This window comes from Pleurodeles waltl, chromosome 10, assembly GCF_031143425.1.
Source record: "Pleurodeles waltl isolate 20211129_DDA chromosome 10, aPleWal1.hap1.20221129, whole genome shotgun sequence".
In the NCBI taxonomy this organism is placed as follows: Eukaryota; Metazoa; Chordata; class Amphibia; order Caudata; family Salamandridae; genus Pleurodeles; species Pleurodeles waltl.
Window position 1 is genome coordinate 823,359,634 of NC_090449.1, and position 25,506 is coordinate 823,385,139.

Sequence of the window (25,506 nt, forward strand, 5' to 3'; positions counted from 1 at the left end):
ACCCACAAATCCTTTCAGGAAAGAACATGAGAATGTTCGTCCTGTGAAAGAGATACGAAGGGTCAGAGGAATCACAGTGCAGCCCACTCTACATGGAACAGAGGTTACTGAGGATATTGTTTGGGCATTTAAAATACGATGCATAACAAGAGATGCAGCAAAGGCAGAGCACGTTGAATGAAGATTAAAACGTTAGATTTGCTTGGCTACATGTGGTCAGGTAAGACCTATTACTAAAGAGAGAAATTACAAAAAAAGGAGGTTCAGGCAAATATTTTCTGCCACAAAAGGAAATGTCCATACAAAGCTGTCATCTCACTCTAGACTACAATGTTAAAATTATCCTGACAGGACTACAGTGCGTGAATGAAAGAAGGGAGTGCAGTCATCTCAGAAATCACCTGAAGTAAAACATCTCACAGTATATGAAATTTGGAGGTTTCAGTAAAGAAACCACAATGTGTTGCCCTTTGGAGTGCTAAGTCTGTTGAATTCAGGGGTTTGGTGCCAGGCTTAAAGTCAAATCACTGATTGGCAGAGAAATATTCTCAGGGGTGTCTTTTCAAGACAGTGATTGTGAGGAATTACAGGTTACAGAATTCCGGTTATCTTTCACAATGCCTTTACTTTTTCCCCTTCCCAAACAGTCCTGAACAGACTTTACATAAGAGTATCGGTAAGGAAAGTCTTTTCATGAGGTTGTGTTACCCAACATTTCTCTAGAGCTCTGTGGCTCATCAAAGGAACAATGTTGTGGTTGGGACGAGGATTAAAGGCCAAAGAGAAGGGTAATTCACATGCAACAGCTTTCAAATTCAGATTTTCTTCACGTGATACTTCTTGCTTTCTGATGATAACATCGTCCTGCAAGGGATCAACTGAAAACAGGGAAGGATGCAGCACCTCCACCACTACTCCCTTCTGAGAGTTCACACTGAAGCTGGACACATCAATAACAGCCTAGCTGAATTAGTTCTAGCCTATCACTGCTGTAAGCTGGATGCTCCTCCCCAGGTACTTTGGAATGCTCGAACTCTTTATCAAGACAGCAATTGCTAAAACTCTGGTTGGCCCTTTCAAAACACAGCATACTGAAAAGAGTTGTGGTAGACCTTCTCCTTCTTCTGAGTCCAGGAGCCTGAACACCTGTTAATAAAAGGGAAACATTCAAAATGGATACACTAAGTTAGCTACCTGACTGTTTAGTTTTTAAATAATTAGGAAAAAGGAAAATAGGTGGTCACAGCTGGATGGATGGTGTTTCTATCATCTACTTGTTGGCTTAGGGCGACCTTTGAATTCCTAGGGATCACTTAAGGAACATGACCCATATTTGTTTCTTAGAATTTGTGTTTGCCATACTGGTTGTTGCTCTGCCTGGGTCCTAACAATGTAAGGCTGTATATATCTTTCCTCTGTTCCCCATGCCTTCCACGTCAGTGCCTGTACTCATCGCTGCAACATCGAAGAACAAGTGCCCTTTTTATTGAAGTCTCTTGAATCTCAAACTGTGATGACAAAACTGGGCCTAGAAAACATGACCGATTGCTGAAAGGCAAACAGATTATGGCCCCCTGGTTTATATCTTTCGTTGGCCCTCATACCCATGTTGTGCAGGAAAGACAGACATAGGTCTCACTGCCAGGAAAATGGGTAATTATCAAGACTACTCCAGACCTGTCAGAGTCTCGTTTTACACCAACCTACAGCATAGAAAATGAAACACACATACTGTTGTAGTGTAGCCATTTTTAATATAGCTTCATGCACGTTAGTTTAGCATACTAGGCCGCTGTGCACTTTGCCCTAGATATATTTTATTCAACTTCGTACTGTTATTTTACAATAACCAGTTTTACGGTCTTGTTTTAATTTCTTCTATCGCACTGTTTAGCTTAGTTCAGCATTGTGTTCTCAAATAATGCATTCTTGATTGCACTGTGCTTCAGTCAAGGTTACAGTCTGGTACATTGCCGGTAAACATGGTAGAAGTTTAGTCTCCAGTATTAATAGAAAATACACATCCTTACGTAGGGACATTTTCTTAGAACATCTGCGCGTTAGTATAAAAACACTTCCTAGTCCTAGTACACGTCAAGAGGGAGATTCCGGCCAGGAACCTACAACTAGATGCTGAATGCCCTGTTGCAGATGCTGATGCAGATTACAGGCCTTTGCTCAGGTATGAGGGTTGATGTCCTCCCGAGGGAACCTGAAAGGCAGGCTTAGAGCTTCACTTGCTGTGCTTCAAATATAACTTAGAGAGAAAATAATCTAGCAGCACTATGATAGCCTTATTCTTGTGCTTCACTCTCATCGTTACTATTTTAATCCTACTGTGTTGTGTAGCTCTGGTTATTGCAGCTCACGCTTTGCTATCTAAGATGCAGTCGTTTTATTAAATCAACCTTTAAAACCTAAACTGCCTTTGTCATTTATATAAGACCATACTGTGTATGAGAGAACCGGTTGTGACCTGAGTGACCAGGACTTCCCTGGGAAGTGCTAAGATGTCATGTGCTCGACTGCCCAATTGTCTCTCCCATTTGGGAGAGATGAGGTACTGCTAGTTAGCCAGAGCAAAACCCAGATTTAGAGTGACAAGGGTCCTTCACTGTGGGTCAGACGTAGTCCCCCACACTGTGAACGATCTTACCGCTCAAAATCCAGTAGTCTCATTAGGATAAAGAGAGCCTACGCAACACTGTTTGACAGCAAAGAGGCCAATCAATAAGCATAAGCCACATGGTCATTGCCCATGTCTTACAGGCCCTGTGCCGGCCACACTACATGAATGTAAATGGGCTAGGCCATAAGCAGTGTAACAGTCATACACATTGGAGAATGACTGGCAGCCAGAAATTTGAGGAGCAGGAGCACAGCTTCCTATTGGGTATCTCTGGGACCATGCCTCTAGTTTTCCAGCTACCCAAAAAGCTTATATTGCTGACATCTAAGGAACCATTCACCTCTCACAAATGCACTCTATGTCCAAATGTCAGAGGAGCTGATTTGCGTAGATCTTCCAGCGTGCAAAAGGCACTGCAATACGTGTCCAGCCCATCTGACTGGTATCCTGTGCATCTGGGGGGAACAACCCACACCCAAATAAGTATGCTGCCCATGTTGACTGCAAACTTGTAGCCTTTCTTGTTGTGGGAACCTTTTCAGGAACTCGTAGACAGTCAGAGGAGAGGGTTAGTAGGATCAAGCTGGTCTGAATGTTTATCATTTACTTCTGATACACAGGAATTACCCTTCTATCAGATCCAAAACGTATCACCAAGCAAACCCCTCTCACACTTGAGGGTAGTGAAGCTGAGAAGTCCAAGTTTTACTCACTGGAGTGTAGTGGTGTGGTATCAAACAGAAGTTAACAAATCACTGTTGTGTCAGTACTTTGATTTATATAAAGAGAAGTACTTTATTGATATTCTCACCAAACCTTGTGTGGCTGTCTAGAGGCAGGGCGAGCCTATCAGTGTCGCTGTTAGTGCAAGGTGATGGATGTTACTCCAACTCTAGCATTCTAAGGATTCATCCAATCTCCCCTGGTGTGGGATCCCAGGCTTATACTCAGTCTGCAAATCTCGGGACACCCTCTGGAAGTTTCTGTCCCATCTGTATATTCAAGCTGTATACAAGAGGTTTAGTTTTGTGGCTGGTTCTGGGCAGTCCTATACTTTTGCAGACTGGTCCAACCATGGTCTTTGCCCAAAGCCAAGAGCAGGAAGTTGGTGTGGGCTGGGAGCCTCCCCTCAGGAAAAACCAAAACAAGGGTTCAAAAGAAATGCTGGGTGTCCGACTCAGATATCTGTTAACCTCTGGAGGCTAAACCTCCAAGAGAACAAGGAACATGAGGGGGGGGGGGGGGATGGCGGGGGGGGGGAATTCCCTGTCTTTAAAGGCACCAATTGTTATAAAATTTTGTAGGACAATTTGAACAGGGTGGAAGTGCTGACAGTATGACAGAGATGCGACAGAAAATGAGATAAGAAAATAAATGATCCATAAAGTCCATTTGGCACAGACCGGCAAAGATAAACAAGGGGCTCAGGAACGGCTGCCAAATGTTTACATTTATGACTCTGTAGCACCAATGTATAATAAGATCCCACTCGTCATTCGATTAACAATAAACACCCCCCCCATAAACTATAACATACAATATATTTTATTATCAAATTCATTAACAACTCATCCAGCATACTGTAAGCTACTCCCGTTTATAACATTCAATAAATTACCATGGTTAGCAGTCAATTACAGAATTAAAGAATGGGTAACCACTGTACATGAAGAGAAAATTAGTTTGGGAATCTATAAACACTATTTGATGTATGTACTATACCTTAGGGTTGTCAATAACAGGGGTTACAATAAGATCAGAGTCGGCATAGATGAGTTCCTTTATTTTAGATTCCATGTTTTTTTCAGTATAGGAGACGTTTTCCACCTGAAATAATGTATATGCAATGTAAATTAGGTCATAGACAAACACCAAACCTAATTTAACAAACTGAGTTTTCTATGAACCACAAGTAAATATAAGCAAGATTTATCATTAAAACAAACCACAGTTTGATGCTTTGAACTACATTCTTCAGACATGGAAACTTCGTTAGCTATCTGAGTTGGTATTTGCATATTGGAGGTGTAGAGCACAGAACACAAACTATGCTGCATCTAGGTGTTAAGGTCTACTAGATATAACAACAATGTACCACAGAGATTAAAGGCCTGATTACGACTCTGGTGGTCGGAATGGTCTGACCGCCAAAGCTGCAGGGAGGAGGCTGCCGTCATACTGGCTGCCTTCCCCTAGTCGTATTACAATGTTTCTACCGGGCTGACTATCGGAAACATCGTATTATGACATTTCCACTGATCAGACCGGCGGAAACAGCACCCTAGGAATGTGCACTGTCTGAACTGCAGACAGTGCGCATTCCTAGGGTGCTGACAGGGTGGCCTCTGCACTGCCCATGCCATGCCCCTGTGGCCCCCAGCAATGGCTTTCCACCAGCCTTTTCATGGCTGTGACCCCCCATGAAATGGCTGGTGGAAAGTGGACTAGTGATCAGCACAACGGCGCTGAACTCCGCACTGCTGTGGCTACCCATGACTCCGCCATGATCCATGATCCTGGCGGTGGTGCCTGTCCCCTGGCAGTCCGACAGCCAGGGTCGTTATCTGGCAGACTCACTGCCAGGAGTGCGACGGTCTGACCGCCACCATGGGTTTGGCAGTCCTCGGACCGCCAAATTCATAATAGGGCCCCAAGACTTTTAAAAGCACATCCACTCACTTTTTTTTATTTCTCAGCTGTGAATGGAAGGCTCAAACTCTCGGAATTGCAGATAGTAGTGTAAGTGTGACTAGAACCTTTTTATTGGCAAAGCATAAGTTGCAACTAGGGAAATATTACACAGACGTTGAGGTAGCTTCTGGAGGAGCCACTTAAGAATTAAAAAAACTAGTATCAATAGCTTCAGTGTCTCTAGGAAGACTGTAAAGTGTTCTTGTATCAAAATGTAGAACCTTGGCTAGTGGGGTTAAACAGTGAAATGGGAGCACTACTAATAAACTACTACAATAGTCTAGTTGGTTAAGAACTAATGATGATATTAGTGTTTTGCTTATGTGAAAGTAAATGTTTGACTGAAAGTATTGAATGCTCAATAGATGTTATCAGGCAACTGTACATGTTTAATTTCTGAAGTTTCCTTGCTCGATGAGGGACAGATATCTGGCCCTGGGTCGGCCCGACTTGCAAAACTCTATTTTGTTTTGATCCTCAAAGCCAGATATCAGCCTAGGGCTGCAAAGCAACAGCAGCTGATATACCAATGGAAGAGAAAGGGGACACCATCTGGAGCACAAACCCTGATTTCTTAGAGCAGACCTGAGACCTAGCTGACAAAAGCTTTCTTTGAAGACCTGCATGACATGAAAGAAGCTGTTCAAGACCAGTGGACAGTCTGTCCCGTGTGACTCCGAATCAAGAACATTTGCACGTCTGCAGCTAGGTCCTAATCTTGAAGTCCAGCACTTCATAAGGAGTAATAGTGTCTCAGTGGTGTGTCGAGATGGATGAGTAGTCAATTCGCTTCTAGGCTTCCAGGTAATTTCCTTTCATTGATAGAATGCTCTAAAATTTTACAAGGCCCCACACCCCATTTTCCATCTGCTCCAGAGTAACAAGGGCTCACCCCTCTTCTCGCACACGTCCATTGTGTGGTATCAGTGATGCTGATTTCAGCACCAATGCCTTTACCTCTGATGTCTTAATGTTGAACCAATCTATTAAACTGAGAATTCTATTCTTCCCCCTTCATTAATCAGAGTACGATCCTCACATCCCAAGTAGCCCACTGGCTGCGGGCGGACACCTTTGTGGACCCTGAGGGCAATTTGAAATAAGACCCACCAAATTTAACATTGAAAGAAACCAATATCATCCTAATCTTTTGACTTTAGATCACTTTTACCCAAATCCTCATGGCAACTGAGCAAACATAAGGGAAGTGGACCAGATTGTTTTGGGTCTTGGCTTTGCTGATAGTATGAACACATTAAAATCTCCAGTACTTACCAGGCTACTGAATCATCTAACCATGATTTGGTCAGGATTTGAGGAACACACAGGTGTGGCAATTCATTTTTGTATGTCAGGTTTCTAAGAAATCTGCGCCTTATGCTACAAGTGACCCACAGAGACTTGGCAGACTTCCTGCTGCCAGTTCAGCACCATGTCAGTGGTATCCAGGTCCTGATCTTTACATTTAACACTAACATCTGAGGGGTCAGAATTGATGGCAGATGGATCATGCTCTCATTCTTTGCAATCACTGCAATAATTTCCACTACATCAGCGAGTGATATTTAAGGCAGTCTGGATGATTCAGGGAGTCCTAATAGGCTTGGATACGTCATTTGCCTTGCACTATTGCTCTTTCCTCATAATGTTCAGAATTTCTAGAAATGGAAGCAGACCCTTAAAGCCACAGGGACTAACCTGACAAGGCGATATACTGCTTGAAATTCGATCTGCTGACAAACAATGGTTTAAAAAAAACTATTTGTCACATTGCTCCTTTCAATGTGTCAGCCTTGTTTTGTGTTATGTAGGTGCAACAGCCAGTGTTGGGGAAATCACAATTCAAGATTCAGGTTTGCGCAATGATCACCTCAAAGCCAAATTATTCTATTGGACTGTTCCTGGACATTCCAAAGCATCATTCCAACACATGCAACAAACTAGAACACAAAATCCTGACCTGGCTTCTGTATGGCACTTACTATGTTGTGATGGCCAACCTCAGACTTCCTGGGGAACTAGAGATTCTGGTTTTGTGCACCCCAGTTTTGGACTGCACTTATGTGGGAAATTAAGAAAACCTCTAATGCTCAAGTGGCAGAGGTCTGGTGGTGGACTGTGACTGATACGTCATTGCTACTGTGAGCCAGTGGTACCCTGTAAATTAAACACACTTACAAAAATATACATTTTTGGGTGCTTAAACTGTCCCAAAGCGATAAAGACAAAACATGATCTGTTACTAAGCCCAGAAAAGGAACAACATGAGTGACACTTGTCATTTCAGAGTGTAAATCATTGGTATACAAATACAGGATAAACTAATATACTTAATTATTTGCCTCAACACTATGAAACGTATCTCTGTGCTCTTTTGCAATGGTGATGGCGTGCAAAGATTTTATGAAAATAAAAATTACTATTTATAAAGTTCACACTATCAAATGAATTGACACTTGGCATTAGTAAAAAGTACTAATATAACCCTGACTACAGAAGAATGGTAGTCCAAATAAGCTATATCATTGGTTGAACCCTTCACCCTCTGGTTGGCCACAGATCTATAAATCAGGCTCCTTAAACACCGAGCTAGCTTACAGGCTATAAAGTTCCTCATTTGTAGAGTAAACTTAATAATCAATTCACTACTACAATTGATCCTAATTTTTCATTTTGGAATCAAGTGATGCACAACTAATACCTTAGTCAGGGACGAAACCTTTTTGTTTGACTGTTGTTTCACAGCAACATTTTGATTCAAGCCCACTGCCATGCTAGTTCTGGGGGTAGGTCTGGTGCTGCAAACAAATTATACAGACAATTTATCATTTAGATTTAAATCAGAGGGGCATTTATAATTACATTATGCACATATAAAATATCTATAAAGCATTCAAATCCTTTAAATGTAAGATTATAATCCCAAAACTACTCTTGCATCTCCTTGACCTGATATTTGTAAAACATTCAATTTAACATAAACAGCCTCAGAGAAGAAGCTTAATAAGGGCCAGCATGCATGGGAAGCTGTCATACCCATCACTAGCCAGTGTCAATAAAAAGCAAATTACTTACCTGTACAAAGTAATTCTCCAGTATTAATATCTTTCATGGATTCAGATGCTTGAATATTCCTTGTCGTAGAGGTGGAAGACCAAAAGCACTTAAAATAAGTGTGCAAAGCAATGCATTATACAGTACAGCTTAAACAAGTGACAATTTTAAACAATTCATATATATATATATATTTTTTTAGACAAAACCAAACTGCAGCCAATCAGAGAACAGCTCTTGAATCATCCTTATGCTCAAGAGCCAGCACACCATGTGGTGAGCATCTGAAAGGGGAGGTGGGAGGGTCACATTTGAATCCATAATAGATATCAATAATGGAAAACCACAGTGTACATGTATCTTCTGTTTTCTCTAGTATTGAATCTTTCATAGATTACCATGCTTGAATTTGATTAGAAAGCAGTAACAAATTTGACAAAGTATAAATCGCATGTGGAGGGGGGAAACATACCATGTGTATGTATGTATGCACATACGTGTGTATATTAGATGTATAACTAGGTAATATATATTTATTACCTAGTGGAGGTTGCCAATAGGTAGTTATAGTTAGGACCTGGTTTCTATAGAAGAAGCAATTTTTGTTTTGCTAATAACTTTGGCACTGTTTGATTAATTTTCACAACATTTTGCAGAGAAAAGGGACACACAGTCCAACTGCTGTCTGGAAAGTTTCGGGGTGATTTGTCAAGTGTGGGCTGAGAAAAAGGGGACCCCAAAACGTTTTTTCCCCGTGCATTTTTACATAGGGATTTTGAACAGGAATAGCCGCTGAACCACTGGACGGATTTAGACCAAGTTTGGCACAAAGGTAGCTCTTGGTCCAGAAGGTGACCTTTTTGTTATTTAGTGTAAATCCGTTCAGTAGTCTTTGAGAAATGAAAGAAAAAAACACATTTATATATATATATAGGGACACGAAAGCTCCACAAACCCTCCCGATCTCGTGCTGAGATCTGATTGGCTGCCAGCAAGGAAGTGTTGCCAGCCATCTTGGGACTTGACTTTAGCTGAGCCCCAGAAAAAAAAGATTTTAAAAAAAAGGGGGCCTGGGTAGGGACACTGACCCCTTATTACTGGTGCTGGGGTCTCAGAGGGTAACCCCAGAGCAAAAAGGCATTTGTTTTTTAAAATATTAACTTTAAAAAAAAAATTTTTTTTTTTACTTTACTGAGAGTCAAGGCGGATCTGCAGATCTGGAAAATAAAAAAAATAAAAAAAGAGTGGGCTCTTAAGTTTGTTTTGTAAACAACCTCTGGATGGTCAAGTCCCAGTGGACATTGAAAAGGAGGGGGGCACACAGGGCCCCCCTCCTAGGACTTACATCTTCCCCCGGACCAGCACCTCCCCGGGCTATTGAAACTTTGAATGTAGGGGTGCCCGCGCCCCTCCCCCTAGGAGTCCCGGTACTGCCACCTCCCCAGGGCTAAATACAATGTGAATGGGGGGGTACGGGCGCACCCTCCACAGCCCCATGGACACCACCTTTCCGCGGCATAAGTTAAAGTTATCTTAGGGCACAAGTTACAGTTACTTGAGATAACTAACTATAATAGGTGAATTTCTAGGGTTTTGTTCATTTTAAATGTGAGCCGAACTATAACGTCCCTGTAACCTTTGCTTTTTTTCAGTAAATGTCTGTTTTTTTTCACGTAAAGTAATTTTCATTACTATACGTTAATCCAACCACACACACACACATTATATATGTGTGTATATATATATATATATATATATATATATATATATATATACACACATATAAATATATATACATAGTGAAGTTTTAGAGGACAGTAACAATAATAATCATAACAATAATAAAAATATTTTAATGGTAGCTCATCTCAATGAAATAAGATAAGATGAGAACGACTGCTTGACCCATTGCCGCAGCTTGATAGGTAACGGCAGCTAGACGGTAGTGTCTAGTTAAGGTATGCCGATTTGTCCATGTGGGTGCCCTGCATATGTCACGTAGTGAAACTTCAGCAAAAAGTGCTGCAGAGTTTGCCATACTTCTTATCGAATGAAGACAAACTTTAGCTAGCGGTCTTCCTGTTTTCTCATAACAAATAGCTGTAGCTGCTGAAACCCATCCGTCTATGGTACTTCTTGACAAAACTTGTCCTTTTCATGTAGGTGCGAAAGCAACTAAAAGTTGGTCAGATTTATGAAAGAGTTTATGAAAGAGTTTGGTCCTTCTGATGTAAAAGTTCAAACATCTTTTAACATCCAAAGAATGAAGTGCTCTTTCTGCTTCACAAGGTAAATTCTGGAAGCATGTTTGTAAGACAACAGGCACATTAGGTTGCAAATGCATTGGGACCTTAGAGGTGAAATGAGGGTTAGTGTGTAAAATAATATTTTTTTTAAATTGCAGGGATGCCCATTGTATTGTAAAGGTCAGTATTTCACTAATTCTCCTAAGCAATGTCAGGGCTAAGAGCAGAGCCATCTTTCATGAAACATACTTGATGCTGGCCTCATTTATAGGTTCAAAAGGTCCTCACATTAATTGGGCCAGAACTGTGTTTAGCAGCCATGAAATCAGTGGCTTTCTTAGCTGAGGGTAAGCTCTAAACAGCTCTCTATTCCTTAATGAAAGTGTCCGACCATTGGGACCTTTGATTCCACAATCTCCTGAAAAAAGATGTCACTGCAAGGTGAACTTTTATTAGACTATGCAAAAAGCCAGAGTAAGCTAAACTCTGTAGATAAGGCAACACCTGCGCTGAGGTTGAAGAAAAAGGATGGCAATTATTTAAAGAACATCAACTGCAAAATGTTAGTCATTTTGCCTCATATGGTCTATTCGTAGAGTAGGCTCTCGCTTTAGCTAGCATGTCTCTGCACTGTTGCAAGATATTCAATCGGTGGAACTCATTGTGTTCAGGAACCAGGCAGCTAAATTGAGTGATTCTGGATTTGGGTGAATCACCTACCCCTCATTCATTGAAAGCACTCCTAGGACAGGTATGAGTGGGATATGTTGCTGTTCCAACATGAGGAGAAGTTCTGTGTACCGGAACTGCCCTGGCCACACTTCAGACATTAAAATGATTTGACACAGTTCCCTCTTTAACTTGTTGAGAATCAAAGTAGAAAGGTATATGCAAGATTTCTGTCCATGCAATCTAAGAGACATTTCCCCAAGAGCCCCTGAATGGAAATCTGCTTGCATAGTATCAGCATTTCCAATTGAGCGGGGTAGAGAGTAAGTCTAAGGCTGGATTTCCCCATATGTGGAAAATCTTTGAAAGATATGTTCGGAACAGCTCAGAGTCATTGCATTCCTCTGACGACTTGCTTAGATCGTCCGCCTACTGGTTTTCTGTACCTTGCACATTTTCTGCCTTCCAGGAAATGTGATGCAAACCCCAATTCCAGAGGTATTGTGCTTTCTTGGATAGGAATTTCGATCTTGTTTCTCCTTATTCATTTAGATAAAACATTGTGGTTGTATTGTCTGTTTGAATCAACACTGAAGATCTCTTTATTCTTGGAAGAAAAGCATGAAGCCCCAAATGCCAAAGCCCTTAGGTCTAAGAAGTTTATACGTCTCTTCATCTCCTTGGACGAACATCTACCAATCACTTTGACGTCCTTGAGAGGAGCTCCCCACTCCTCCATGGAAGCATCCCTTGTCATGGCGTATTGTGGTGGCTTGATCAGAATGTTAAACCCATTGAAATGTTGTCTTTTTTTATCCACCATTTCATGTCTTTTACCATTCACAAAGTTGCTCTGATTACCTATTCCAAGGATTCCATTTCTTGTTTCTATAGTTTGACTATATTTGACCTATAGTGGTCTTATGAACCGGCGATAGTTGGGGATGGAATGCAGGCCGACATCATTCTCAAGAACGATTTGAACAGTTTGACTGAAATTGACATTTTTCTTGAGAGTACAGAAGCTAGAGTTATATTGGTAACCCTCTCTTTTGTAGGAAAAACCTTGCAGACCTTTGTGTGCAGAACTGCCCCTTGAAATATAATCCGTGTGCTTGAAATAGGGCACAACATTCTTTGTTAATCTGAGGACTAAATTGTTGAATATTTGAAAACAGGTTTTTGTTGAACAGAGGGCAGCCGGGTACGAAGATGCTTTTATTAGCCAATCATTCAAATATGGGAAGATATGGTTCTTGTTTTGTTTCATGCAGGCTGCTACCAGAGGCATACATTCTGTAAATATCCTTGGGGCACATTTTAATCCAAAAGAGAGGGATGTGTGTTGGTAGTGACATCTGGCCACCTTGAGTCCGAGATACCTCCTGTGTTTGGCATGGAAGGGGACATGGAAGAAAGCATCCTGCAGATCTAGTGATGTCACAGGATCTCCTGGGTTAAGCAGTTGCAGTACATCCTGCAACATGACCATTCTGAATGACTGATTTTGTACGTATTTGTTGAGTTGCCTACGATCTAATACCGGTCTCCACTTCCCACTCATTTTCCTTAGGAGAAAGAAGTTGGAGTGGAAACCTGTGTTTCTGTGTGCCTAGGGAACCTCTTCTATTGATCCCTTGAGTATAAGCAACTTGATTTGCTCCTTTAACAGACAAAATTGTTAATGTGATGTTTTTGGGGCATATTTTGTGGAGGTTTTTGAGTAAATTCTAGAGTGTGATCTTGTTGGAATTATGCTTAACACCCAGCAATCCAAAGAGACAGATCTCCAATTCTTGTAAAAGCTGCAATGAGTGTATCTTACATTCAAGGACACATCCTGTAAAGAGATGACAGGTGACATAGTATGGTCGCTCTCTTCTGGAGGATTCATGTCCGTGTCCTTTACCTTCTGTTTCCACCAGTTGGGCTGTCTGGGGTAAGCTGCAGCCTGTAGAGGTCAATGCTGTTGTGCAGATTGCTGGCAATATCCTGCTCAGGATACTGACCACAAGGTTGATATATGGTGAATTGGTAGCCTCCTATGAAAAAGTCCTGACCTCTGCCTAGCATCTTGAAATGTTTAAAAACAAGCGTTGTTGAAGGACTTCTAGGGACCTTCCGGTCGCCTTATCAGCTTTTATTGATTGGAGCGCATCACCAATGTGCTTCTGAAAAAGTCTCACCACTCTAAGGCATGTCTAACATTTATGACTGCACCTCTGGCTTAAAAGAGACTGTCTTCAGCCAGCCTTGGCATAGCTGTATCAATAATTTCTAAGCACATTATTTCTTCCTCCTGAAGAATGGATTCTGCTTCCCGTTTCTTGTCTTGTGGTAGACAAGCAATGAACGGTGCTAAGTCCAACCACCTCTGACAATGATATAAGCCCAGTATAGCTAGGGAATTGGGCATTCTTATGGACATTGAGGCAATGGCTGAAAAATGCTTCCCGATGTTATTTTGTAGTAGGTTTCTTAGATGTTCTTTGTCCGGCTTGCATAATTACTGATTTCGGCTTCGTGTGCCCTTTTGGGGAATTGTCATGGACCTTGTATTTCTTATCTTATCTATGTATTACTGGCACTAACCTTGCGGGGTTTTTCATTACCTTAAGAACTTATGCTTATAAATGCTCTACTATGGGTCTTACTTCACTGATTTCCTGGCTGTTTCCTTGTAATAATTTAGAAAGCAATCAGGTTGTTGTACTGGCGTTGGAAGATCAAACCATTTAGCAGCTCTTTCTGAGAAAGCGTGGAAATCCCCTATGTAATCTGGCAGTGAACTGGAGGTAAGAGGCTTTGGAGGGGCTAATATTGGTGTAATGTAATCATCCTATTCGAGTTATGTAGTTGTGGCATGGCCATGAGATATTTCACCATCCTCCAGTTTATCATAATTTCCTTCTTCCATATAATCATTGTGGCTGGTGTTTGGATCTAGTTGTCGTGGTTGCTGCATAGCAGGCTTCTCAGCTTGTGCTAGTAATCTAGGAGAACAGAGTAAAATACAAAACAAGGATACCAATGGTTGAGGCTGTTGCCAGGGTCAAGTTCCTCCTTTCGGAACTCTTTTAGTATAGTGATTAAGCATCTGGTAAGATCTGTGACCAGAACTACAGGAGCCTGCATCATAGGCTCTTAAAACGAATGCTCTTTAAATGTTTCCTCAGGATAATCCTTCTGGAACTCTTCGTATGATCTTACTTTTGCCTGGTCTCTATCTCTATGTTGCAGTTATCTTTGGTGTAGCCGTTGATGGTTCTCACAGAAAATGTGGTTGATTGCCATGCACTCGAATAAGAAGCGAGGGCAGTACTGATCAACTTTACATCTAGGCCAGTAAAAGAAAGGTTTTTCCACAATCCTATGCAGGTCTTGCCTCTCTGCTTGTAAGGAGGTTTGTTGCTTGATGAGAGAAGAAATAAAATGCTACTGCATTGTGATCACTACAAGAAAGACAGTTTTGGTCAGAGCAAGGTAGAGGCCCTTTAACTGCAAAGATGGCATCCAAGTTATGCTCAGCTTCATGTGTAGATACAGACACATGCTTGTTTAAATGGATAGCCTCTGGTTGGAGATTAAAGATTCAGTGACAGACAAGACAAATCTATCAAACCAAGTGTTCATATATGCGTATTCAGGGGGTGCTCCAGCAGACTGCGGCTGATGGAGTCTATGAAGGTTACCATAAGGCAGCGCTTAGTGATGATGGTCTACAGAGTAAGCTATGTTTGAAGAGAAGATGAATCTGACTAATACAGATTGTACAGAGGTGATGGCACTGGTTATGTGTGATAGTGTCCCCTGAGGTTTTCTTTTGAGTGTGATTTTTGTTTGTAGTCCTACAACTCATGAAGTGGCTGCATGAAATTTGGGTAAAACATCCTATCCTATCGAAGCTAGTGCCCATAATAAATTCCAATTCAAAATCAAATTACATAAATGGCAGAATTATACTATTATAAATCAAAAAAAAAAATCCCTCTTTCACAAACTTCTTCAACACAGATCATTGACTATTGGGCCAGCTCCCCCACCATGCTCTGCTTAGGGCCTCACAGATTGCATAACTCATGACATGTTCAATGACCTCATTGACAGCATCCAAGATAACATCTCAACTGACACAAATGAAGTCTACACGGGGCTTGGTGGGGGCACCAGTTCTAGTTAGCACAGTCAACTTTAACTGGTGAATTTCAGTGCTTTTTTTTTAAAGTTTAAAATGTTACTATTTAATTGACATCTTCAAGTAACTATTAAGTCACCTTAGCCTTTGTTTTTTCCAGTGAATGGATAGATAACTAGATAGATAACAAAGAAATCTAAATAAATGCTCTCTCAGGGTTAGTTGCAATGAGTATGAACTTTATTTCAACTGCAGACGTGCTTTGGCGGGTTGTGATCAAGGCTGCTGGAGGCCAAAACATGACATGGTATTCTATTAAAAACTGATCCTGAGAGAGAGTTTAATTGGATTACTTTGTTTTAAAGATTTGCTGGTTTCCTCTTCCTGCATCAGGCTCCACCCTGAATAGCTTAGGTGCTGTAATGGAGCAATTGTCTCAATATATATTCATTCACTGAAAACACAAAGGGTAAACAGACATAGTTAAAAGAATATGTCAGTTGTTGTTTTAAATGAACAAAACCACTAACATTCACTAGTTGTAATTATCCCAAGTAACTATAACTCGCACACCCGCCATGCACAATTTTCTCATCAATGATTTAATTGCAAATGTTGCAGTGATGTTATCAATGATGTCATAAAAAAGCGTTATAAGTGATGTAATATGTGCGGTAAATAGCAGTGCATGGCGAGGGTGCAAAATATAGTTATTAGAGATAACTATTACTGGTGAATTTCTGTACTTTTGTTCATTCAAAAAGGTATGTTTTATCTGACATTTTCACCTAACTAAAACGTCCCTTTAACCTTAGTTTTTTTTCAGTCAATTTCTATGGTTTCTTGTTAAAACAAAAAGGAATATTTTATTGCTATACTTAAAGCCAACCCCTCGCTGTGCATGGCCTAAGGCATTTTGCGGTGCGTGTTAGGCTGTAGGGCTTTGACTGTGGCCAGGCCCAGTGTCCAACCTGCAGCAAGCAGGTAACCACCCCAGGGTGTAAAGCCTTTGGTGGCCCAGCCCTGCATCCAACCCCTCGCAGGCAAGCAACCCCCGCCTTGCACGCCAGAAGGCATACATAGTGTGCAGTTGGTCTTGCAGGTTCTGGCAGCACTCAGGCAGACTTACTGACTTTGTCAAAGAATCACAGAAACTAAATCTATAAGTGTGCCTTCTGGCGTTATCAAGGGGAGAACATATCAATATATATCAAGCAGCTCTATAACCTTTCTCCAAAAAGATCCAATATTTTAATCAGTATATTTCAGTTAGAATTATTTTATCCTAAGCATAAATAGTGGCGCTCAGGATCTGCAGACCTATGCAAGCCTGTTCATAATCTACTTCAGCTACAGAGGTACAAGTTAGTTGCTGATTACTCATAGTGGGTAGAGTCTAGTTAGTTATTGAAGGATTGGTGACAATAGCTGTAGTCAGATCCGTCAGAGAACTGTGTTCTAAGGAAGGTTTCCTGAGTCACATTGTCTTGGACAATGTCTAAGGAAACGAAAGATGTTTTCAGCACAGTAATAGTCATCACCCTTCTATTGTTCTCTCATCTCCATGTTAATGGGACAATGGAGGAGGAACACTATGATTGTGCAATGTGTTTAATAGATGGTCTCTAGAAAAGAAAACTCATGGAGGATTCATATTTCATCCTGCAGGCTTACAGGATCCAAAATGAGAATGAGCAGAAATCGGAGCTGTTAAAAAGAAGCTAGGCAAAAAAGAATGTATGTCCCGCTTTGATGAAGAAATATCCCAATCACAAGGTGAATGAGTAATTGGATGGTACTGAATTACGGATTATGCTGCTTGATAAAGAACTCCTTGAATTGCAGTTAACTATAGTCAAAATGCCGAAAATCTATTTAAAGCAATGTTCCTTGGTTGTGTAGCCATATGCGCCTGTTCATAATAGTGTAGCTGGCTAATGGATCCACAACTATTTGGAGCAGTGCTGAGGATACATCCGCCCTCCTGTTTTGCTGCTGCAAACTGTTCAGAGTTTGTCACTCACTGGCTGGAGACCAATAACTGCTTCAGAACGGGTCTTCACTATGCTGTGAACCAGTGCATTGAATCTGCTCTTCTACCCCTAAGGAAATTAAAGCTTTTTGATGTAGGGCTTTCTTTGTTAAATGGCATTTCATGTACCAAAGGGGAACAATTTCTATGCTTAAGAAACTTTTGATGGGGATCTGGCATCCTGTTACATCAATAACCTGCTGCAAGTCGCAAGACTACTCCAGATGTTCAGTTTCTATTTCACTAACACTGTGACCAAAGAGCAGGTTGCAAACACTTCTTATTATAGCTGTTCCACCTTCTTGTTTCTACTGCTGGACTGCTGCTGCATGAAGCGAAAAAGCAAACAATCTCTTGGTTGAGGTGATGGGTCCTGTCAACCCCCATCATGAGTGGTTCCCTCTATATATATAATAATAATGGAAGACATTTACACAATAGGAGAGGATTATAATTCACCAGGGTTTTCTTTAGAACACCTATCAGGGCAAGAGTTCAAATAGATCAGGTTTAAATCCTGTGAAGTTGTTTGCAATGGCCAGTCTCTTAACACAGACAAAGTAAACAGGAGAACAAAGCAGGATATTTCCAAATGGTACGGAAAATGATCATAATGCTCTAGAAACAAAGCTTTCACAAACCACGCCCTTCAGTAATTCTTTTTGAACATAGATATTCAAATGATAGACAGAGAGAGAAACCCACCAGTTTCAATTATTAACAGCCCTGTCACAAGGGGTCTAAGGCACACTCATAGCATGTAGATTCTGCCGCCACCAAACCAATGACAACAAAAGGCGGCAACACCTGCTGTCAAAGACTAGCGCTGAATGCAAAACAGTCACACAAAAAACATGTAAAAAAATCTAAGAACCCAAGCATTTTCCTGTCAGTTGGATGCCTCAAAATATAGAAATACGTCCCATATCCTCTTTATTGCCTTATTCTCGATTTGCCCCCTCAAGAAAATAAAAGACTATGAAATCACTGGGTTATGCCTGTTTTTACAAGTCAAGGTGCAGCAATGTTGTTGTCCGATTTGTACGAACAGTTTTGTTAGTGGGTGAACTGTGTTTTTCTCTGCTTTATTTGAAGATTGTGTTTCAGTTCTGCGCAAATTAATACTGAAAGAAAACAAGGTGGCTTCAAAAAGTATTACTTGTGATCGAGCAGAAACAGATTCTGGTCAAAGAAACAAACATGATAACTCTATCTGGTTCCTAGAAAAAAAAAGTTGAAAGAAGAGCGATGTAGATGAGAGATGAGAACAAACAGACAAGAGTGAAATTGTGACTCAACAAGCATATTAATGAGATGCCAAGTGCACACTCAGAAAGATATTACCTGATGGCCACAAAAGGAAGGGAATATTTCCTTTTGTGGTGCCTTTGTTGGCAATGAAAATGGGATTAGAAGAAGTTTCCATATTAGATGGTCCAATACCGATTCATGCATGCCCTAGACTGCCATGAAAGATGACTTTATAATGTTCACCTTCTCAAGCAATAGCGATAATGTTGCTGAGTGGCAGAGGTACCAACAGAGCAAGGCAATTCTGAATGCAAAGCCACAGAACCACCAGTAAACATTTGAATGGGAGAAGCATGTGATGGCTCATGAAGACCGATGATCAGCATTTGGGAGTAATATCACGAAGTGCAGGAAGAATATGCTAGGCTTGCTTTAGATACAGAGAAAGTGGGAAAGTCTTGTTAGCACAATAAGTGCACAGAATGACAGTACCATTTCTGCATCAATCAATCAAGGATTTATAGCGCACACTAATCACCTGTTAGGCTATCAAGACGCTGGGGGGGGGGGGGGGGAGCTACTGGTCGTAGAGCCATGTCTTGAGGCATTTCCTGAATGTCAAAAGGTCTTGGGTCTGGCGAAGGTGGAGCGGTAGGAGTTCCAGGTCTTGACGGCTAGGTGAGAGAAGGGTCCTCCTCCGGCGGTGGTGCGGCGATGCAGGGGATGGAGGCGAGGGCGAGGCTGGTGGAGCGAAGATTGCAGGTGGGGGTGTGGAAGGCGAGTCTATCGTTGAGGTAGGCTGGACCTGTGTCGTGTAGGGCCTTGTGTGCGTGGATGAGGAGTTTGAAGGTGATCCTCTTTGATACTGGTAGCCAGTGAAGGTCTCTGAGGTGGGGGGAAATGTGGTTGCGGCGTGGGATGTCCAGAATGAGGCGGGCGGATGCGTTCTGGATTCTTTGCAGCTTTGTTAGGAGTTTGGTTGTTATTCCTGCATATAGGACATTTCCGTAGTCCAATCAGCTGCTGACCAGGGCGTGGGTGACAGTTTTCCTGGTTTTGACGGTAATCCACTTGAAGATTTTGCGGAGCGTGTTGTAGCAGGAAGAGGAGATGGCATTGACCTGCTGAGTCATGCTGAGTGTGGAGTCCAAGATGAAGCCTAGGTTGCGTGCGTGGGTGGGTGGTGGGTGAGGGCACGGTTCCTAGGGAGGTGGGCCACCAGGAGTCATTCCAAGTTGAGGGGTTGGTGCCAAAGATAAGGATTTCTGTCTTGTCTGTGTTTAACTTGAGGTGGCTTGATTCCATCCAGCTGGAGATGGCGTGAACTCCGTTGTGAAGGTTGTTCTTTGCAGTTGTACGGTCTTTCGTGAGGGAGAGGATGTGCTGAGTGTCATCTGCGAAGGAAACTATGTTGATGTGGTGGGTTCGTGCGGTGTTGGCGAGGGGGGCCATGTAAAAATCAACCATATTGTGCTACATTTCTGACCTGCGAATACTGCAATCTCTGGCATAAATGTACCTCAATTAGGACCCTAGAGACATATAGCATGACTGTGGTGCATCTCATTTTGGGCCAATGCATTGCACAGTCAGGATTGTTTTAAACTCCTAGCTGGAGCCCACATTCTTCCTCAGTTTCCATAATGTTCTTTTATTTAAGCCTCTAGAACATCTCTCAATTTAAAATATCATGTATTAAATTTAGGATTTAAATTTGAACTTGATGTACTTAAATGGCAGACTAAATTTCTGCTCAGTTGGTTTGTACTTTCTGACGTGCTTTTACTTGTTGAACTACATCTACAAAATTCAAATGCTACATTATCTTCCTTATGTCGAAGTATTTCTGTGTCATACTGAAAAGAAATTTAAATTGACTTTGGCATGGAACAATAATAGGACAATTTTAATGATCGGATTATAATAATCCCATCTCCAGCTGCAATCTATTTTAACAAAGCTCAACACAACAAAAATGAGAACTGAATATTTCTGTCTCCATTGTCATACCTAAGAAGAAAGATGGACTCATTCGATTCTCCATCAAGGGCGCTTTTAGGACGTAATTCAGCAGGATTTTCTAGTTGAAACAAAGAAAAATTAGTAGAGCATTTGATGCCTTAAAAGACACACCAGTGTAACGGAAAAATTACAAAATATGCTCAACATATTACAACCAGCATACCCAGCTTAAAGCCTTTGTTAAAATGCTGATTATTGTCAGGTCCAGTTGGCATAGATTGCGATTGTGAGGTCTGTTCTGACTGGTCCTTCTGGCCTCCAGTAGGAAGTGATAATGTGTTTTCATGGCTGTTAAAAAAAAACATAAAAACACAAATAAATCAGTAAAGACTTTTCTCCATCCAACTTTAATGTTTTATGCTTTAAATACCTTTCTTTATACATTTGAGTTCTGCAACACATGCAAACAGGTTTTCATCTCGTTACGGAGGTACATAGGGCCAAGTGTGTCTACTTTCACCTACGTTTATACCTTAATTCCGTAGCACATTGAGCAGCACACCAGAAAACATTTGCAAAAAAATAGTCCTTAACGTCAGCCACAATATATAAATAAGCTTTGGCAAAGTTAATGGGTCTGAACATGGCAATTTAGTGCAACTTTTTTTTCGCAAGCACATGCCACAAAAAGAAAAAAAAAGAAAACATGCTACCTCCTAAGTCTGCCATATGCTTGCATGACGTTATTATTTGCGAAGAAGACAAGAAAATATCACAACCTAACTAACGATTTAAATCTCCAGCAGCTATAAAGTTACAAATATTTTATAACAACAGCTTTATAGTTGAACTTTTTTTTATTTTTTTTATTATGTAGTTTTACACATACCCCCACCTACAGTCAGTGGGGGTAAGGCCAAAAATAGGAAAGTCAAAGAAAGGCAGCAGAGAACAAAATATAACTTCAACATTTAAGGTTCAACCGGAGGGATCCCACCCACCGTGCTGCTCCCAGGCAATCTACATATATTTTTTAACGCCCACCCTTTGTTGATCACAGTCCTGATCATACCTATTTAGCTCCACTCTTGGCAATTGCACAGCTGTCTCAACTAGTCTCTGGTCATTTCTCTCTCCTACCATTTGTGTGCAATTTGTTTTTCACTGCGCATTGTTTCTACCTGTGGCAAGGCAAGCCTTCCCCAATTCAAAAGTTTGTCATTAGTCTTCTTTTGCAGCTTAAATATATCTTTCATGGCCCTAGGTATGTGGTGCTTTTCCCTGTCAGTGTCAGTTTTCTGCAGCGCACAACTGTGTCTGATTCTTAATTTGGTCCCTACCAAAGGTATCACCAACTCTAGCTACACCAGCATGTAGCTCCATAATGGTATGTCCAGAGTGGTATGATCCTAATCTGGCATGTTCTGACTGGCCACTTACCATATTCCCATGTATCTGTGAAGTCTAGATCTACAAGACAGCTCGGCTCAGAATTTAGCTCTGTGTCCTGGGACGCCAGCTTTGACTATCTTGTATGAAAGAAACATAGTAGTTGATATGAAATTAGTTTTAGAACAATTGCTGCCCTGCAATGTGTATGCCATATGTGTTTTATTATATTGCAGTTACATTATGTAGAGCTTGATAACCCTGGCAAGTTGGCAAAGTGCACTACTGTTCACGTAGCATGCTATGGACTGCTTAAACTAAAGCAATGGAGTCACTGCTGACAAGAATGAACAATGTGCCACTAACGGCATATAAAAGAAAACTGGAAGACTGTGCTTAAATGGAAACAAGGCATCAGGTTTTTAATACCCTGTAAATTTAAAAATCAATTCAAAGAGACATTTAAACGGGCTCCTACAGCCCAATCTTTCACACAGTGTAGCTGTAAAGTTTGATGGTGGTGATTTTCAAATGAACAGTGTAGAAGCGTATTTAAGATTTAAAGGGACATTTCTAAAAGCCCCATCTGTAATGGATAAGTTATACCATTGCCAGTATCCGGACACTGTTCTAAAAAACAATATTTATTTAAACATATAGTTCATAAGGGACAATATTTCTAAGAACCCCAAGCCACTGGATTGGTTTCATTGTTTTAATGTTTTTGCTACTAATGCTTTTTTACATTAAAAACATCACTTGCAATGATAAATCACGATCATGGCACACTCTCAAAAGTCCAAAACCTACATGTTTAAAGCAACTGGTTGGAAAGGTTTTGGATCAAGTGCACTAATGGCTTTGATAAATAGATGCGAAAGTCCATTCCGGGCCAACATTTGGACTTCTCCAGAACTACAACCTATGGGTAACTCAATTGCAGGCCATAAACGTTATTTGTTCTTTATTAATTGATATTTTAGTGGTTGCTGCATATTATGAGACTTAATAAACATGTGTAACGCATCAAGGTTGAAAGCCTAAAATAAAATGGGCAAAAACGAACAAACCCTGACTCCCTTACTAACACCATGATGGTTCTCGGTATAGGATGTCAAAGGAGTAGAAACCTAGGCAGATTTACTAGTGGAGAAGGTCGACAAAGATACATTGAGGCTGAGGACTAGGCCTGCTCCTCGATTTGGTGTCATCAACTCTTTGCACCCAAATGGCTTTGCATGGGCAGCTTTGGGTCATAGTGCTTAACAGCAACCAGTAGTACTGAATAGCAATATCTATGAATATTTGCCACTTCGTCTGGCATGTGAAGGCGAAAGGAAAACGGAGAAGAAAGAGGGCAAGAGAGAATAAGGTGGTGCCTGGGAGCAGAACAAAAAGGTAGAAATGAGGAGTAATGAAAAGAGCAAGCAATGGAAGACAAAAGGGGAATTAATAGGTGGAGAAATAGTAGAAAGCTAGAAAAATGAGACAAAGGGAGAGAATCGTAAATAAATAAGAGAAAGAAAGCTGCAGAAAACACACAAAGGTTGGAAGACAAAGGGACCCACAGAATGTGGAAACATTTGGACATATTTAGGCAAGTGGAAGGGAAAGGAAAATATTTAAGAGAAAATCTAAGAAGATAAAAAAGACACAGAAGAATAAGCTGAAAGGAGAGACAGAATGGAAAATGGAACAAGAGCTGTTACAGAAAGAGAAGAATACAGATAAAATTAGAAGACCTACATTGTTTACACCTACAACTCTTCAAGTGGTGTATTAATCACCTATTGCAGAAACCTGTGTAGTATGCAGGTCACAGGTTCAACCTCTCAGAAAGTAAGCAGTTAGTACATGCATTTATTTCAGGATCTGTGTGCATCTGGCATATCACAGACTCAAATTCAAGTGAGAAGAAATAGTGGGTCAATATACCAACTCCATTCATCCCAACTCCACAAGCACAATCAACTGATATGCGGAAAACTGTCTCAAGTGGAAGAAGTCTTAAAGGATATAACAATGCGCTCTTTCAAGTAGGGCTGTCAGTTATAAACCAGGCTCAGTGAACTAATGCATCCACTCCCAGGGTCCTTGTTTGACCACATGGTCAAAGGATGAAATGCCAGAGGGTCCTGTGAGCCTTTTTTTTTTGTTTTTTTTTTTACTTCTGAGGTTGATAAAATGAGTACCATTCAATTGGGTACCAGTAATCTGTTAAGTGTCAAAAGCACCAGGATATGTCCATGGAGGCATAATTTACACTATACAAACACACATGTTTAGTTAATTTAACAGCATGGGCCGTATTACAGGTATAGTGCACTATCCCACTCTGCATTGCAGTGTACACAAATGTGTGCATGTGGTGCAGAGCAAGACAGTGCACTGTTGCTCATTAAATGCGCTGTTGATGCAACCCAGCACATGCAGTAGTACCAGCACATTAGTGAAAGGTGGGTCAGCAGTTCGAAGCAGCCAGACTACTTTTCACTGTGCAGGCAGAAATGAGGCTGGCATGTGAAAGGATTATTCCCTGTTTAATACAGTGTGGGTGCAAAGGATTTTTACATTTATGGGGGTTTGTGGTGCAAAGCAAATGAGAGAATTGTATTGCTGCACATTTAGCACTGGCATGATCTGTATAACAGAAGGGGTCAATCTAGCATCCGAGGGCCCTTATGTAACATCAAAGTGCCCTAGGGATGTAAAAAGCTGGCCCACACACCAGTTGATCCCCATAGGGTACTTTTATGATTCAAATTTCTTTATTGAGTTTCAACAGGAAAAATAAACAAGAGGCGGCGTTGAGCCCTCCAGATGACAGAGAAAAAAGATAAAGAAAACAGGCTTCAGCCAATACCCCTCAACCCCACCCTTGCCCACCCTCCAGGTGCACCAATAGCAATTGAACTATGAAGAGTGTAAATAGGGCTATTATGGTGTCCTACCGTCTCTCGTATCTCTGTGGACTATCGTCCTCTGTGAGACGTAGGCGTCTTAAGTATTTAGGGCAGGTCAGCTCTCTGAATTCCCCAGCGAGTAGTCAAAAAGGGGTGCCATAGCTCTCTATAAGAGTGGCCCTGTGTATAAAGGGTAAGAGTGAGCCTTTCCATCCCTAAGATCTGCAATAGCTGATTTAGCCAACCCCAGTGTGTCAAGATATTCTGTAGGGCCGTGCCTACGGCTAGGCTAATCTGGTGCCCCTTTAGTGATTTGAGTGGGAATGTCAAGGGGTTTGGAAGGCCCAGAACGATGTAGGTCGGAAATCTCAGTAGTTGAGTGGTCATGTGGCAATCTATTTAATCTAAAATACCCTCCCAGTATGGGGCCGGCTTTGAACATTCCCACAGGAGGTGGGTCAACGTGCCCGAGTCACCACATCCTCTCCAGCACAGAGTTAAATGTGAGCAATTGCTCTTATGGAGCTGGGCCAGAGTAAGGTACC

The 25,506-nt window shown here is 41.3% G+C and overlaps 1 protein-coding gene across 2 annotated transcripts in view; it reads right to left on the reverse strand.

The window, feature by feature from the left end:
* Window positions 1-25,506, reverse strand: part of ULK4 (unc-51 like kinase 4) — a 1,615,551-nt gene that overhangs the window by 1,386,062 nt on the left and 203,983 nt on the right. For both annotated transcript variants that reach the window (XM_069211486.1, XM_069211487.1), the window contains exons 10-13: window positions 20,893-21,017; window positions 20,718-20,787; window positions 8,022-8,118; window positions 4,352-4,456 (exon numbers count right to left, since the gene is read on the reverse strand). In XM_069211486.1, the coding sequence (XP_069067587.1) occupies window positions 4,352-4,456; window positions 8,022-8,118; window positions 20,718-20,787; window positions 20,893-21,017 (397 nt within the window). The remainder of the gene's footprint in view (window positions 1-4,351; window positions 4,457-8,021; window positions 8,119-20,717; window positions 20,788-20,892; window positions 21,018-25,506) is intronic.